The sequence below is a fragment of the Opisthocomus hoazin genome, chromosome 34 (assembly GCF_030867145.1).
Source record: "Opisthocomus hoazin isolate bOpiHoa1 chromosome 34, bOpiHoa1.hap1, whole genome shotgun sequence".
Taxonomy (NCBI): domain Eukaryota; kingdom Metazoa; phylum Chordata; class Aves; order Opisthocomiformes; family Opisthocomidae; genus Opisthocomus; species Opisthocomus hoazin.
Genome location: NC_134447.1, coordinates 36,965 through 52,721, shown reverse-complemented (window position 1 = coordinate 52,721; position 15,757 = coordinate 36,965). Strand labels below are relative to the sequence as shown.

General features: G+C 59.7%; 1 protein-coding gene across 1 annotated transcript; it reads left to right on the top strand.

Annotated features, from left to right (window-relative positions):
* The first annotated feature begins 473 nt into the window (after positions 1 to 473).
* On the top strand, positions 474 to 15,427 carry LOC104332151 (myosin-6). The gene is made up of 38 exons (XM_075445917.1): positions 474 to 674; positions 1,505 to 1,648; positions 1,985 to 2,141; positions 2,425 to 2,452; positions 2,565 to 2,673; positions 2,768 to 2,860; positions 2,967 to 3,030; positions 3,425 to 3,523; positions 3,679 to 3,782; positions 4,506 to 4,644; positions 4,749 to 5,017; positions 5,471 to 5,641; positions 5,789 to 6,098; positions 6,207 to 6,277; positions 6,404 to 6,491; positions 6,576 to 6,693; positions 6,793 to 6,916; positions 7,420 to 7,556; positions 7,639 to 7,765; positions 7,879 to 8,007; positions 8,103 to 8,345; positions 8,814 to 8,990; positions 9,091 to 9,236; positions 9,319 to 9,409; positions 10,032 to 10,421; positions 10,504 to 10,630; positions 10,733 to 10,851; positions 11,355 to 11,551; positions 11,840 to 12,023; positions 12,098 to 12,263; positions 12,344 to 12,468; positions 12,553 to 12,861; positions 12,953 to 13,156; positions 13,387 to 13,512; positions 13,609 to 13,884; positions 14,650 to 14,745; positions 15,185 to 15,319; positions 15,407 to 15,427. The coding sequence occupies exons 1-38, from the start codon at positions 474 to 476 to the stop codon at positions 15,425 to 15,427; spliced, it is 5,814 nt and encodes a 1,937-aa protein (XP_075302032.1).
* The last annotated feature ends 330 nt before the right edge of the window (positions 15,428 to 15,757 follow it).

The following is a 15,757-nucleotide window of genomic DNA, read 5'->3' as shown; positions in this document are numbered from 1 at the left end:
ATAGGTTCCCACGGTGCCCATATGTACCTATAGGTTCCCATGGTATCTCTAGATTTCCATATGTGCCAGTGACATCCTTAGGTGACTGTGGTGACTATAGGTGCCCATAGGTCCTGGTGGGTACCTATAGATGCCTCTGCCATCCGTAGGTGCCCACAGGTACCCATGGGTATACGTATGTTCCTATTGCTGTCCATAGGTGCCTGTGCCATCCATAGGTGCCCGTAGGTGCCTGTGGGTTTCCTTATGTTCCCATGGTGCCCATAGGTGCCCATAGGTTCCCATGGAATCTCTAGATTTCCATAGGTGCCAGTGACATCCTTAGGTGACTGTGGTGACTATAGGTGCCCATAGGTCCTGGTGGGTACCTATAGATGCCTCTGCCATCCGTAGGTGCCCACAGGTACCCATGGGTATACGTATGTTCCTCTTGCTGCCCACAGGTGCCCGTGCCATCCCTAGGTTCCTGCAGGATGGCAGATGCAGTGTTGGTGGCACTGGGGGCAGCTGCCCCGTACCTGCGCCTGGGCGAGCGGGAGCGCCTGGCTGCACAGACCCGTCCCTTCGACCCCCGTGCCGAGTGCTTCGTCCCGCACCCCCGGCAGGAGTTCGTGCGGGGAAGGGTGCTGGGGCGCCAGGGGGGGGACGTCACCGTCCAGACCGAGCTGGGAGAGGTGGGGGACGGGCGGGGTGGCAAGGGGTGAGGGGACTTGGGGCGTAAAGAGTCCATGGGGGGACAAGCAAGGGGGTGATGGGGGGCGGGACGGCAGTGGGGACTTGAGGGGCAAAGGGGCGATGGGAGGTAAGGGGTACCTGTGGGGCAGAGGGTCCATGGGGGGGTGATGGGGTGCAGGGGGTCGATGGGGACTTTGGGTTCAATGGGGACTTGTGGGACAGAGGGGCCATGGGGGGTGGGAGGTCGATGGGTCTATGGGGGCGAGGGGTTGTTGGGGGTCAAAGGGTTGATGTGGGGCGAGGGTTTGGAGGGTTTGATGGGGACTGTGGGGACAGGTGGTTGATGGCAGGTGGGGCAATGGTGGGCGAGGTCAATGGGGGGTGGAGGGTTGAGGGGGGCAGGGGAAGGGGTTAAGGAGGGAGTGGGGGGTTGAAGGTTTTGGGGTGCAAGGGGGGGGGAGGGGACCATAGAGGGTGCCCCTCAACCCATGGGGGACCTCCCAGCTGATAAGGGGCACCCTCCGTGCCATGGGGGGCACCGTCCCCCTGCCCCCTACCCGTGGGACACCCCTCAACCCATGGGAGACCCCTCAACTCATGGAGTGCCCCCCAACCCATGAGGACATGCCCCAACCCACGGTTGACACCCAACCCACGAGAACACCCCCCAGCCACTGGAGAACCTCCTAACCCATTGGAAACCCCTCAACTCATAGGAGACCACCCCCACACATGGAGAACCCCCCAACACATGGAAGCCCCTCCACCCCATGGGGTGCCCTCCAAGCCATGGGACACCCCCTATACCTCCCCACTTCCCCTTCCCCAGACTGTGACGGTGAAGGAGGCCGATGTCCACCAGCAGAACCCCCCCAAGTTCGACAAGATCGAGGACATGGCCATGCTGACCTTCCTCCATGAGCCCGCTGTCCTCTACAACCTCAAGGAGCGCTACGCTGCCTGGATGATCTACGTGAGCCTTTCCCACAAGCCCCTGGGGCTCTGGGGGCTGGGCAGGGCCTGCCCCACAGCCTATGGTGGGGGGGAAAGCTAGCATCCTCACCCTGGAGCTCTTGGGGGACCTGGAACTGGCTAGGCCTGCCAAAGAAGCTATGGGGCACCTAGAACCTGGTGGCCTTTCTCCAGAGCCCTTCGGCCACCCAGAGATGAGATGTCCCACCTATGGACCCCTTGGGCCACCCAAACCCAGGATGTCCCATCTCCAGCCCCCTTGGGCCACCCAGAGCCGAGATGTCCCCTCCTGGTGGGGTGGGACCTCCTGGCCCTGAACCCTCTGCTCCTTCTCCAGACCTACTCAGGGCTCTTCTGCGTGACTGTCAACCCCTACAAGTGGTTGCCTGTCTACAACGCCGAGGTGGTGGCTGCCTACCGGGGCAAGAAGCGGAGTGAAGCTCCGCCCCACATCTTCTCCATCTCCGACAATGCCTACCAGAACATGCTGACAGGTAGGGACCTCCCACGGGGACGCCAAGCCAGAAGACCCCACCCCAAAAATGGGTGCTGACTTAGATCTGGTCCTTACTGGAGGGGTGGAGAATCCCAACCCCAGCATCTCCCCTGGCTCTGTCCCACCTGAGCTGGTCCTCACCTGGGGGGTGGAGAATCCCAACCCCAGCATCTCCCCTGGCTCTGTCCCACCTGAGATGGTCCTCACCTGGGGGGTGGAGAACCCCAACCTCAACATCTCCCCCAGCTCCGTCCTACCTCACTCCTTTCTCCTCCTTCCAGACCGTGAGAACCAGTCCATCCTCATCACGTAAGTCCCCACCCCCACAGCCCTGCCCCAGAGTGGTGGGGTGAGCAGTGCTAGGCTGGAGAAGCCGCCATGATGTTCTCCATCGCCTCCTCGTGTCCTCCCCTGCACCCAGCGGAGAATCCGGGGCGGGGAAGACAGTCAACACCAAGAGGGTCATCCAATACTTCGCCAGCATCGCTGCCCTCGGCGACCGCAAGAAGGATGCCACCAATAGCAGCAAGGTGGGTCCTTGGGCCACACCCCCTCCCCACCCTGGCATGGTGCTTCCTCCCACTGTGGTCACACCCAGCCCTGCCCCTTGTTGCACCCCCCCAGGGCACCCTGGAGGATCAAATCATCCAGGCCAACCCTGCCTTGGAGGCCTTCGGCAACGCCAAGACCCTCCGCAACGACAACTCCTCCCGATTCGTGAGTGGATGGGCGGGGCCTGGGGGTGGGGCCTTGGGGGTGGGGCATGGGGCGGGACCTGCCAGGGGAAGGTGGCCACTTCCCCCTCAGGCTGCTTCTCTCCCAGGGGAAGTTCATCAGGATTCATTTCGGGGCCACTGGGAAGTTGGCGTCAGCTGACATCGAGACTTGTGAGTGGGCTGAGGGCTCCAGGGGGAGGAGGGCTGTTGGCTATCAGCTGTCCGTCCATCTGTCTGTGGTCTTGTCCCACTACCAATCCGTCCGTCCCTCCATCCCTCCATCCATCCATCCATCCCTCCATCCATCCATCCATCCATCCATCCATCCCTCCCTCCATCCATCCATCCATCTTTCCATGTCTCCACCCATCTCTCCATCCCTCCATCTCCTCATCCCACTATCCATCTCCTCATTTCTCCATCCCCTCACGTCTCCCTCCACCTCCTTGTGTCTCCATCCATCTCCTCATGTCTGCATCCATCTCCTCGTCTCTCGGTCCATCTCATCTCTCCATCCATCCCCCCAACACACCCTCCCCTCACCTCCTCTCCATCTCAACCCCAGACCTCCTGGAGAAGTCCCGTGTCATCTTCCAACTGAAGGCTGAGAGGAACTACCACATCTTCTACCAGATCCTCTCTAACAAGAAGCCGGAGCTGCTGGGTGAGCTGGCTGGAGGCCTGGCCCTGCCCTCGCCCTCAGGCCTTCCCCTCCCCCGACTCCTCCACTCATCCTTGGGGTGGTTGAGGATAATTTGGAGCCATTTGCCCACTGGCAATGCTCAATTTTTGTCACTGTCCTTGGTCCCCACGGTGCAGAGCTGCTCCTGGTCACTACCAACCCCTACGACTACGGCTATGTCTGCCAAGGCGAGGTGACTGTGGCCTCCATTGATGACGCGGAGGAGCTGCTGGCGACTGATGTGAGTGGTGGGGTGAACGGGGGGACAGCCCAGGGTGGAGGAGCAGGGGGTGGGTTGGGCAGCTCAGGTGGGGGGAGGGACAGGAGTTGGTAGGTGGGGGGATGGGGGGATGTAGAGACGGGTGGGTGAAGCCTCAGGTGGGTGGAGGAGTCGTCCATGGGTGGATGGAAGGAGTCCTCAGAAGAATGGATGGATGGATGGATGGATGGATGGATGGATGGATGGATGGATGACTCCATGGATAGATGGATGGAAGAATCCATGGACAGATGAGTCCATGGACGGATGAGAGTCCTCAGATGGATGGATGGAGTCCTCAGATGGATGGATGGATGGATGGATGAGTCCATAGGTGAGTCCTTCAAGTAGATGGATGAGTCCCTAGATGAATGGGACCATGGATGGATGAATCCATGGATGGATATGTTCTCAGATGGGTGGATGGAAGGATGATTCTGTGGATGAGTCCTTCCAACACCCCTTTCAGTCCATGGATGGATGAGTCCATGGATGGATGGATGAGTCCTCACATGGATGGATGAGCCCTTGGATGAGTCCATGGCTGGCCAAACCCATAGCTGGTTGAGCTCTCGGATGGACGGCCAGGCCGACAAGCAGGAAGGGCAGAGGGAGGCCCAGAAGGTGGCCAGAAGATGGAGGCGTCCTCAGCTTGGCAAGGGGAGGGGCGAGGCCCTCTCTGACCCCCCTCTGCCCACCCCACAGAGTGCTTTCGATGTCTTGGGCTTCACCACCGAGGAGAAGGCCGGCGTCTACAAGCTGACGGGCGCCATCATGCACTTTGGCAACATGAAGTTCAAGCAGAAGCAACGGGAGGAGCAGGCGGAGCCAGACGGCACTGAAGGTGGGGTGGGGTAGCGGGGGACACAGTGTTTGGGGTCCACCAGGCTTTCTCCGAGGCGGAGGCCAGGTGGGACCTGACCGCGTGGTTTCTCCTCCACACTGCAGATGCTGACAAGTCAGCCTACCTGATGGGGCTGAACTCAGCCGATCTCCTCAAGGGGTTGTGCCACCCACGGGTGAAGGTGGGCAACGAGTATGTCACCAAGGGGCAGAATGTCCAGCAGGTTGTCTACTCCATTGGGGCCCTGGCCAAGGCCGTCTATGAGAAGATGTTCAACTGGATGGTGGGGAGGATCAACAACTCGCTGGAGACCAAACAGCCACGGCAGTACTTCATTGGCGTGCTGGACATCGCCGGCTTTGAGATCTTTGACGTGAGGCCTGGGGGGGTGGCGCTGGGCCTCTCAGGGTTGGGGTTGAGCTGACTGGGCATGGAGGTGACCTCCTGGATCTTCTTGTTGGCCTTTGGTGGAAACTCAGTCGCTTTGGGCGCTGTGGTGACCATGTTGGGTGTCCAGTATATCCTGTTGATCCCATTGGGCATCACGGTGACCCTGTTTGGTCTCAGGTTGACCCCACTGATCTCAATGGGGGTTCTGTTGACCCCATTGTGTGTCCAGTTGACCTTGTTGATCCCAATGGACCTTATGTTGACCCCATTAGGTGTTGAGTTAACTTTGTTGACCCCATTGCATGTTCATTTGACCCCATTGGGTGTTCACTTGATTCTGTTGACCCCATTGGGTGTTCTATTGACCCTCTTGAGTGTTGAGTTGACCCCATTGTCGGCCCCCTCTCTCCCCATCTCGGCCCCCTCCCCACCCCAGTTCAACAGCTTTGAGCAGCTCTGCATCAACTTCACCAATGAGAAGCTGCAGCAGTTCTTCAACCACCACATGTTCGTGCTGGAGCAGGAGGAATACAAGAAGGAGGGGATCGAGTGGGAGTTCATCGACTTTGGCATGGACCTCCAGGCCTGCATCGACCTCATAGAGAAGGTACCAGGTCCACCCTGGGCCTTGCGGGGCTGGGTAGGCTTCTGGAGAAGGAGCTTCTAGTTGGGGCTTGCCAGGGACCGCAACAGCAAGTAGTGGGGCTGCACTTGGTGGCCACTGTGGCCAACAAGGACTCCTCCTCCTCCTCAGCCCATGGGGATCATGTCCATCCTGGAGGAGGAGTGTATGTTCCCCAAGGCCTCGGACATGACCTTCAAAGCCAAGCTCTATGACAACCACCTGGGCAAGTCGGCCAACTTTGGGAAGCCACGTAATGTCAAGGGAAAGCCAGAGGCCCACTTCTCACTCGTCCATTATGCCGGCACGGTGGACTACAACATCCTGGGCTGGCTGGAGAAGAACAAGGACCCCCTCAATGAGACAGTGGTGGGGCTCTACCAGAAGTCGGCCCTCAAGCTCTTGGCCAACCTCTTCTCCAACTACGCCGGGGCAGACGCTGGTGAGTGGGCTGTGGCTGGGTGACAGAAGGCTGGGCAGATGGAGAGTACAGTTGGCCCCGAGAGTCTCCTCCGTTCCTGCCCCACCCCACCCCTCTTTTCCCCAGGAGGTGATGGAGGGAAGGGGAAGGGAGCCAAGAAGAAAGGTTCCTCCTTCCAGACTGTCTCAGCCCTGCACCGGGTAAGCAGTCCTGTCATGGGGCGGAGGGAGGACAACCCCCCCCACATGGAAGGTGACCGCACTGCCACCTGTCTTGTCCCCTGCGGGCCTATTGGTCAACCTCTTCTCTCCTCCTCCCCTCCACAGGAGAACCTCAACAAGCTGATGGCCAACCTCAAGACCACCCACCCCCACTTCGTCCGCTGCCTTATCCCTAACGAGCGGAAGGAGCCAGGTGAGAAGAGGGTAGGGTTGGGAGCGGGGGCGGGGGGGTGGGTGTGGCTCATGGCTGACACTGCCCCTTGACCCCACCCTCCAGGCGTGATGGACAATCCCCTGGTGATGCACCAGCTCCGCTGCAATGGGGTGCTGGAGGGCATCCGCATCTGCCGCAAGGGATTCCCCAACCGCATCCTCTACGGGGACTTCCGCCAGCGGTAAGCAGGGAGGAGCAGAGGTGGGGAGGGGGTGGACAACCCCACCGGGGCACACTGCTGGGGCTGAGTCTGGGGTGTCCTGGCCCCACCTACCCCCAGGTACCGCATCCTGAACCCCACGGCTATCCCTGAGGGGCAGTTCATCGACAGCCGCAAGGGTGCTGAGAAGCTCCTGGGGTCCCTCGACATCGACCACAACCAGTACAAGTTTGGGCACACCAAGGTGAGGTTGTGCGGTCTGTTGTAGGCTCACCATCCACGAGGTCCCATGGACCCTGCGGTCCCACTACCCATGATGTCTTATTGACCCCCTTGTCGCACCAGCCACAAGGTCTTATTGACCTCATGGTCCCACCACCCACATGATCGAATGGACCCCATGGTCCCACCATCCACAAGGCCTTGTTGACCTCATGGTCCCACCATCCACAAGGTCTTGTTGACCTCCTGGTCCCACCATCCACGAGGTCTTATTGACCTAATGGTCCCACCACTCACGAGGTCTTGTGGACCACATGGTCCCACCACACACACCTCATGGTCTTACCACCCATGCGGTCACATGGACCCCATGGTCCCACCACCCAAGTGTCCCCCTGCCTATCTCCAGCCACACCCATCCATCCATCCACCCACCAACCCACCCATCCATCCATCCATCCATCCACCTACCAAACCTTCCCAACTAACCCGTCCCCTCCCTCACTGCAGTCCTTCCTCCCCCAGGTCTTCTTCAAGGCTGGGCTGTTGGGGCTGCTGGAGGAGATGCGGGACGAGCGTCTCTCCCGCATCATCACCCGTATCCAGGCTCAGGCCCGGGGTCAGCTCATGCGCATTGAGTTCAAGAAGATCCTGGAGCGCCGGTGAGAGGAGGCCTCCGTCAGGGAGGGACCTCTCCAGGATCACTGGGGCCGTGGCGTGGTGGCATCTTGGTCCCTGTTGCAGGGATGCGCTGCTGGTGATCCAGTGGAACGTCAGAGCCTTCATGGGGGTGAAGAACTGGCCCTGGATGAAGCTCTACTTCAAGATCAAGCCCTTGCTGAAGAGCGCTGAGACAGAGAAAGAGATGCAGGTGAGAGGAGGAGGCGGGGTGAGGGCGTGGGACAACCAATGCCATGGGGTGGAGGGGGGTTGGGGGCTGGAGGGGGTCTGACGTTGCTGTTGGTCTCCTGGGCTCTGGCACAGAGCATGAAGGAGGAGTTTGGGCGGCTAAAGGAGGCCCTGGAGAAGTCAGAGGCCCGGCGGAAGGAGATGGAGGAGAAGATGGTCTCCATGCTGCAGGAGAAGAATGACCTGCAGCTCCAAGTGCAGGCTGTGAGTGACATTGCCCCCCAAACCCCCACCAAGAGGGTAGCCCAGCTTGAGCTACCCCCCTGGGGCATCGTCTTTCACCTGCCACCCCAACACAGGAGCAGGACAACCTCACTGATGCTGAGGAGCGCTGTGACCAGCTGATCAAGAGCAAGATCCAGCTGGAGGCCAAGGTGAAGGAGCTGACGGAGCGGCTGGAGGACGAGGAGGAGATGAACGCTGAGCTGACGGCCAAGAAGAGGAAGCTGGAGGACGAGTGCTCGGAGCTGAAGAAGGACATCGACGACCTGGAGCTGAGCCTGGCGAAAGTGGAGAAGGAGAAACACGCCACCGAGAACAAGGTGAGGGAGGGGAGAGGCCTTGACCTCAAGCTGAGGAGGTTCAAGTCAGCTCAGCCTGGTGGGGTTGAGTTGAGAAGATCCTAGGCTGGCTGGGTTGGGGAGACCCTAGGATGGTTGGGTTGGGTTGAGTTGAGTTCGGTTGGGTTGGGTTGAGGAGATACAAGGCTGGTTGGTTTCGGTTGGGTTGGGTTGAGTTGAGTTGAGTTCGGTTGGGTTGGGTTGAGGAGACACAAGGCTGGTTGGGTTGGGTTGGGTTGGGTTGGGGAGACCCAAAGCTGTTTAGGTTTGGTTGGGTTGGATTGGGGAAACCCAGTGCTGGTTGGGTTGGGCTACATCAGGAAGACCCAAGGCTCTTTTTTTGGTTTTTCCTGCACTGAAGTGGTCTTATTGGCCAAGACCAACAGCAGCTCCTCCCCAGCTCTGCCCCATCTCTGGCCCCAAACTGGAGGCCTGATGTTTCTCCTGCAGGTCAAGAACCTCACAGAAGAGATGGTTGGGCTGGATGAGACCATCACCAAGCTGACGAAGGAGAAGAAGGCCCTGACAGAAGCTCATCAGCAAGCGCTGGATGACCTGCAGGCGGAGGAAGACAAGGTCAACACCTTAACAAAGGCCAAGGTCAAGCTGGAACAGCAGGCAGATGAGGTGAGTGTGGGCCGGGACCACCACAGGCGCTGCTGAGGAGCTTCCCAGGGCAGAGGTGAGGAAACCTGGGGTTTTTCCCCATTCCTCTATTTCCCCACAGCTCGAAGGCTCCCTGGAGCAGGAGAAGAAGATCCGGATGGACCTGGAACGGGCCAAGAGGAAGCTGGAAGGTGACTTGAAGCTGACCCAGGAGAACATCATGGACCTGGAGAATGACAAACAGCAGCTGGAGGAGAAGCTCAAGAGGTGAGGCGGGACCTTCCGCCCCACTGTGAGCCAGGCAGGCGGCACAGGCCAGGCCCTCAGCGCCCTCCACCTTTCTCTTCAGGAAAGAGTTTGAGCTCCAGCAGCAGAACAGCAAGGTTGAGGATGAGCAGGCACTGGCCCTGCAGCTCCAGAAGAAGCTGAAGGAGCTGCAGGTGAGGGATTTAGTCTCTGCCTGGTTGGGCTGGGCTGAAGAGCCTCCAACAGGTTGGGTTGGGTTGAATTGAAGAGTCTCCAGTGGCTTGGGTTAGGCTGAGTTTAAGTGTCTCCAGTTGTCTGGGTGGAGTTGAGTGGGGGAGTTGAGCTGAAGAAACTCCGACATGTCAAGTTGAGTTGGATTGAAGAGTCCCCAGCTTCTTGGGTTGACCTGAAGATCCTCCAGCTGGTGGGGCTTTGTTGAAGAGTCTCCAGCCTGTTGGGTTACCTTGAGTCGGGTGGAAGAGTCTCCAGCTGGTTGGGTTCAGTTGAGAAGCCTCCAGCTGGTTGGGGTGGGTTTTGTTGACTTGAAGAGTTTCCAGTTGGTTGAGTTGGGTTGACTTGTGTTGAAGAGTCTGCAGTTAGTCTGGTTGACTCGAGTCAAAGAGTCTCCAGTGTATTTGGTTGAAGAGTCTCCAGTTGGTTGGGTTCAGTTGAGTTGACTAGAAGACTCTGCCGTTGGTATGGCTGAAGAGTTTCCAGCTGTTTGGGTTGAGGAGTCTCCACCCAGCTGGGCTGAGTTGAGCGGACACACTGGACGGAGTCAAGCCCGATGACAGCCTCCCTGTCCCTGGAGCACAGGCGCGGATTGAGGAGCTGGAGGAGGAGCTGGAGTCGGAGCGGGCGGGCAGGGCCAAGGTGGAGAAGCTGCGCTCAGAGCTGGCACGAGAGCTGGAGGAGATCAGCGAGCGACTGGAGGAGGCGGGCGGCGCCACTGCAGTGCAGCTGGAGCTCAACAAGAAGCGGGAGGTGGAGTTCCAGAAGATGCGGCGGGACCTGGAGGAGGCCACGCTGCAGCATGAGGCAACAGCTGCTGCGCTGCGGAAGAAGCACGCTGACAGCGTGGCTGAGCTCAGCGAGCAGATGGACAACCTGCAGCGAGTCAAGCAGAAGCTAGAGAAGGAGAAGAGTGAGCTCAAGCTGGAGCTGGATGACCTCAGCTCCACTGTGGAGCAGCTGCTCAAGGCCAAGGTGGGTGAGGGGTCTCCAGCTGTGGGGGATTTCATCATTCACCCAATGGCCCCTGTCACCTTCCCACCCTTCCTCTCTCCAGGCCAACCTGGAGAAGATGTGCCACGCAATGGAGGACCAGATGAATGAGCACCGGGCCAAGTCCGAAGAGGCTCAACGCACAGTCAACGACCTCACCACCCAACGAGCCAAGCTCCAGACAGAGAATGGTGAGGGCCTCACTCTTCCCCAAGTCAAACGCCTGTCCTGGGCCCAGCGAGGTGGCTCTGGGGGCTCTCCAGTGAGCAACTGTCCACCTCTGCACCCCACAGGTGAGCTCTCCAGGCAGCTGGAGGAGAAGGAAGCCTTCATCAACCAGCTGACACGAGGGAAGCTCACCTATAGCCAGCAGCTGGAGGACCTCAAGAGGCAGCTGGAGGAAGAGGCCAAGGTAGGGCTGCGTTCTGGGGTGGTCATTGGAGCTAAAGGTGGGGGGTGAGAGACACCTCCGACGTCAAGGGTGAGGTCGGTTTGGGACTGAGGGATTCAGTGTGAGACTGCCCTTTGGCTGGGGGAAATGGAGCCAAGGGTCATCAGGAAGGTTGGTAGGGTCAGCAGGGCTTGAGGAGGTACGACTGGGCTGGTTGGGAGTCAGGAGTTTAGGTGGGTTGGTCTGGAGGAGGTTGGGTTGGTCTAAAGGACATCTGAGGAAGGTTGGTTTGGTCTGGAGAAGGTCTGAGTGAGATTGGGTTGGTCTGGAGGAGCTTGGATTGGTCTGGAGAAGGTCTGAGGAAGACTGGGTTGCTCTGAAGGAAGTTGGATGAGGTTGGCTTGGTCCACAGAGGACTGGGCTGGCTTGGGGTGATGAAGATCAGTACTGACTCAATTGGAGAACCCCAAGACGTCTCCGGGTGCCGTGGTCCTACCAGCCCCCCCTTCTCCTCGACTCCCCAGGCTAAGAACGTGCTGGCCCACGCCCTCCAGTCGGCCCGGCATGACTGCGACCTGCTGCGGGAGCAGTACGAGGAGGAGACAGAGGCCAAGGCCGAGCTCCAGCGCTCGCTCTCCAAGGCGAACTCCGAGGTGGCGCAGTGGAGGACCAAGTATGAGACAGATGCCATCCAGCGCACTGAGGAGCTGGAGGAGGCCAAGTGAGTCCCCTCCCTGTCGCTCCTGAGGATCTTCCTGGGCGGTGGGACTCGCTCAGCCTCACCACTCCCACCTACCCTCTCACCTCAAGCGGCCACCACCCAGGACACTGAAATTCTTCATGCTGGGTCGATCTAAAGCTCACCCTAGAACCTGCCTTGAGTCACCTAGACTGTCCATGAATCCCACCACCACCTTGATCTTGAGCGTCTCCACTTTGGGAGTGACAAACAGCTGGGGCCTCTGCAGGCAGGTGTGTCCCAACCGGGTTTCTGCCGCGTGTCTGACAGGAAGAAGCTGGCCCAGCGGCTGCAGGAGGCTGAGGAGGCAGTGGAGGCCGTCAACGCCAAGTGCTCCTCCCTGGAGAAGACTAAGCACCGGCTGCAGAATGAGATTGAAGACCTCATGGCCGACCTAGAGCGATCAAATGCAGCAGCGGCCACCCTGGACAAGAAGCAGAGGAACTTTGACAAGGTGGGAGCCCACAGTGGTGGGATGGCAGGAGATGGGGCTGCATGGATACGGGATGACCACTTGCTTGGCCCCAGGTCTTGTCCGAGTGGAAACAGAAGTTTGAGGAGTCGCAGACAGAGCTGGAGGCATCACAGAAGGAGTCCAGGTCCCTCAGCACCGAGCTCTTCAAGCTGAAGAACTCCTACGAGGAGTCACTCGAGCATCTGGAGACCTTCAAGAGGGAGAACAAGAACCTCCAAGGTGAGGCTGCAAAGTTCCCCCTCCTGCCCCACCTCTCCCCACTGCCTTCCATGTGGTCTGAGGTGATCCTGCCCACACAGAGGAGATCTCGGACCTCACGGAGCAGCTGGGCGCCAGCCATAAGACCGTCCACGAACTGGAGAAGGTCCGCAAGCAGCTGGATGCCGAGAAACTGGAGCTCCAAGCTGCACTAGAGGAGGCTGAGGTGAGCCGAACTGCATCCCCAGGTGTCCCCATGCTCTTGTGGGGTCTCCTCTGTGGTCCTCAGAATCCCCTCTGTCCCCCCAAGGCCTCTCTGGAGCACGAGGAGGGGAAGATCTTGAGGGCCCAGCTGGAGTTCAGCCAGGCCAAGGCGGAATCTGAACGCAAGCTGGCTGAGAAGGATGAGGAGATGGAGCAGGCCAAGCGCAGCCACCTGCGAGCAGTGGACTCCCTGCAGACCTCACTGGATGCTGAGACCCGCAGCCGCAACGAGGCCCTGCGGCTGAGGAAGAAGATGGAGGGAGACCTCAATGAGCTGGAGATCCAGCTTGGCCACGCCAACCGCGTGGCCACGGAGGCTCAGAAGCAAGTCAAGACCTTGCAGGGATACCTCAAGGTACCCATGGGCTTCCCGGCCCACCTAGAGACAGGCACAGGCATTCCCCTCCCCATCCATCCCCATCCCCACCTTCCCCACTGCTGCGCAGGACACCCAGCTGCAGCTGGATGATGTGGTGCGAGCCAACGAGGACCTGAAGGAGAACATGGCCATCGTGGAGCGGCGGAACGACCTCCTGCAGGCGGAGCTGGAGGAGCTACGGGCAGTGGTGGAGCAGACAGAGAGGGCGCGGAAGTTGGCTGAGCAGGAGCTGCTTGAGGCTGGTGAGAGGGTCCAGCTCCTCCACTCGCAGGTGAGACCTCGTGTTCCTCTGAGGAGAGAGGTCATCTCCACCCAGGGGCATTCAAACCCTGGAAAAATTGCAGGTGTGGGCTGCTCCAGGGGTGGGGACCACGGATCTCCTCCGCCCAGAGCTCCTCAAAGCCTGCAGAGGTGGGAGGGGGTCTCCGAGTCCCATGAGGCCAGGGAAGGAGGGGGCAACTGCCCCACGGCCACCTGCTGAGGTTCTCTCACCATCTCCAGAACACCAGCCTCCTCAACCAGAAGAAGAAGATGGAGGCCGACATCTCCCAGCTTCAGGCAGAGGCGGAAGAGGCCATCCAGGAGTGCCGGAATGCTGAGGAGAAGGCCAAGAAGGCCATCACCGATGTGAGTGCCACAGTGGGTCCCCCACCACAGAGCCCTTCCACCACCAGGCGGTGGAGGAGGAGCCTGGGACCTCTGCTGGCTTCTATCCCGTGGCAGGCAGCCATGATGGCAGAGGAACTGAAGAAGGAGCAGGACACCAGCGCCCACCTGGAGCGGATGAAGAAGAACCTGGAGCAGAGCATCAAGGACCTACAGCTGCACCTGGCTGAGGCTGAGCAGTTGGCCCTCAAGGGGGGCAAGAAGCAGCTGCAGAAGCTGGAGGCCCGTGGGAGGGAGCTGGAGGCTGAGCTGGAGGCTGAGCAGAAGCGCAACGCTGAGAGTGTCAAGGGCTTGCGCAAGTCCGAGCGGCGTGTCAAGGAGCTCAGCTACCAGGTGGGGCTGCCGAAGCAGAGCCATTCTTCATCTTGTGGCATGGCCTAAACTTTGGCAGAGCTGGTGGCCACGGGGACAGGGATGATGCAGAACATCACCCCCTGCCCCTGTATCCACAGAGCTAGAACAGGGCTGACCTGGTGGCCATGGGAACATGGGTGACCCTAAACATCATCCACTGCCCCAATATGCTTGGAGCTAGAACATGGTTGACCTGGTGGCCACAGGGACAGTGATGACCTAGAACATGACCTAGAACTTGGTGTCCCTATATCCACGGAGCTAGAACATGGTTGACCTCATGGCCACGGGGACATGGTTGACCCAGAACGTTATCTGGTGGCCACAAGGACCTGGACGACCAAGAAGCTTGTCCTGGTGGCAGTAGTGACGTGGATGACCCAGAACATCACCCGCTGCCCCTGTATCCACGGAGCTAGAACAGGGCTGACCTGGTGGCTGTAGGGACATGGGTGACCCCAGAATGTTAACCAGGTTGCCACGAGGACATGGCTGACCCAGAACATCACCCACTGCCTCCATCCCCACAGAGAGATAGGAAACAGGAGATCTGGACCTTACCCACCACAGTAGGGTGACCTAGAACCCAACTGGCCCTGTGGCCACAGGGTCAGGAAAAGCCAGATGGCAGCTGAGCCTCTGCCCAGGAGGTCTCTAGGTGGGGAAACTGAGGCACAGCAAGGGCCAGAAGGGGTGGGTGGGCATAGCTGGGGCCTGTCTCCAGCCTTGTCTCTCGCCTTGCAGACGGAGGAGGACAGCAAGAACCTGCTGCGGCTCCAGGAGCTGGTTGACAAGCTCCAGCTGAAGGTCAAGGCCTACAAGCGGCAGGCAGAGGAGGCGGTGGGTGCCCAGAGTCAGGGGAGGGAAGGACGGGTGGGCAGTGGGACAGACGGAGGAGAAGAACGAATGGGTGGTGGGACGGATGGAGGAGGAGGATGGACGTGTGGTGAGACAGACGGAGGAGAAGGATGGATGGATGGTGGGATCGATGGAGAAGAAGAAAGACAGATGGATGATGGGATGGATGGAGGAGAAAGATGGATGGATGGATGATGGAATGAGTGGAGGAGAAGAAGGATGGATGGATGGTGGGATGGATGGATGGAGAAGAAGGAGGGATGGATGGAGAAGGATAGAGGTGTGGAGGGAGAGGTGGGTAGATGGATGCCAAGATGGAAGGATGGTGGGACAGTAGGATGGTGAGATGACTGGCTGGCGGGACAGATGGATGGCTGTGGGGTGGGGCCAGGGCCTTCCCCCTGACGACCCAACCCCCCAGGAAGCCCAAGCCGCCGCCCACCTGGCCAAGCTCCGTAAGGTGCAGCAGGAGCTGGAGGAGGCGGAGGAGCGTGCCGACGCGGCCGAGTCCCAGGCCAACAAGCTGCGGGCCAAGAGCCGCCACCTCGGAGCACAGGTGGGGCCCACCCCTGCCCCATGGCCACCCCATGGCCACCCCACAGCTGCCCTCTGACCCCCCAGCTTCTCTTCTCCCCGATCGCAGAAGCTGCACGACGAGGAGTGACCCCGCAACCACCACCAACCCCACCACCACCACCGACCCCACCACCATGAATGACCCCCCCACCGCCGCCCTCCCCTGCCCAAGGCGGGGCGGGGCCTAACCACGTAGGAGTAGTTCATTAACTAACGATGACCAGAAGAACCCAGGCATTCAGGAGGCTGGGGAAAGGGCACAATGTCTCCTCACCTCAAAAAACACGACCACAGAGAAGCATCAGTGGTGGAAGACGTTTAAATGGCGCCCAAATCTGGGGGGTGGGAGGGCTACAGGGGGGTTATGGAGTGGGGCTGTGGGGAGGGGGAGTGGGAAATTATGGGATAAGGGGGAGGT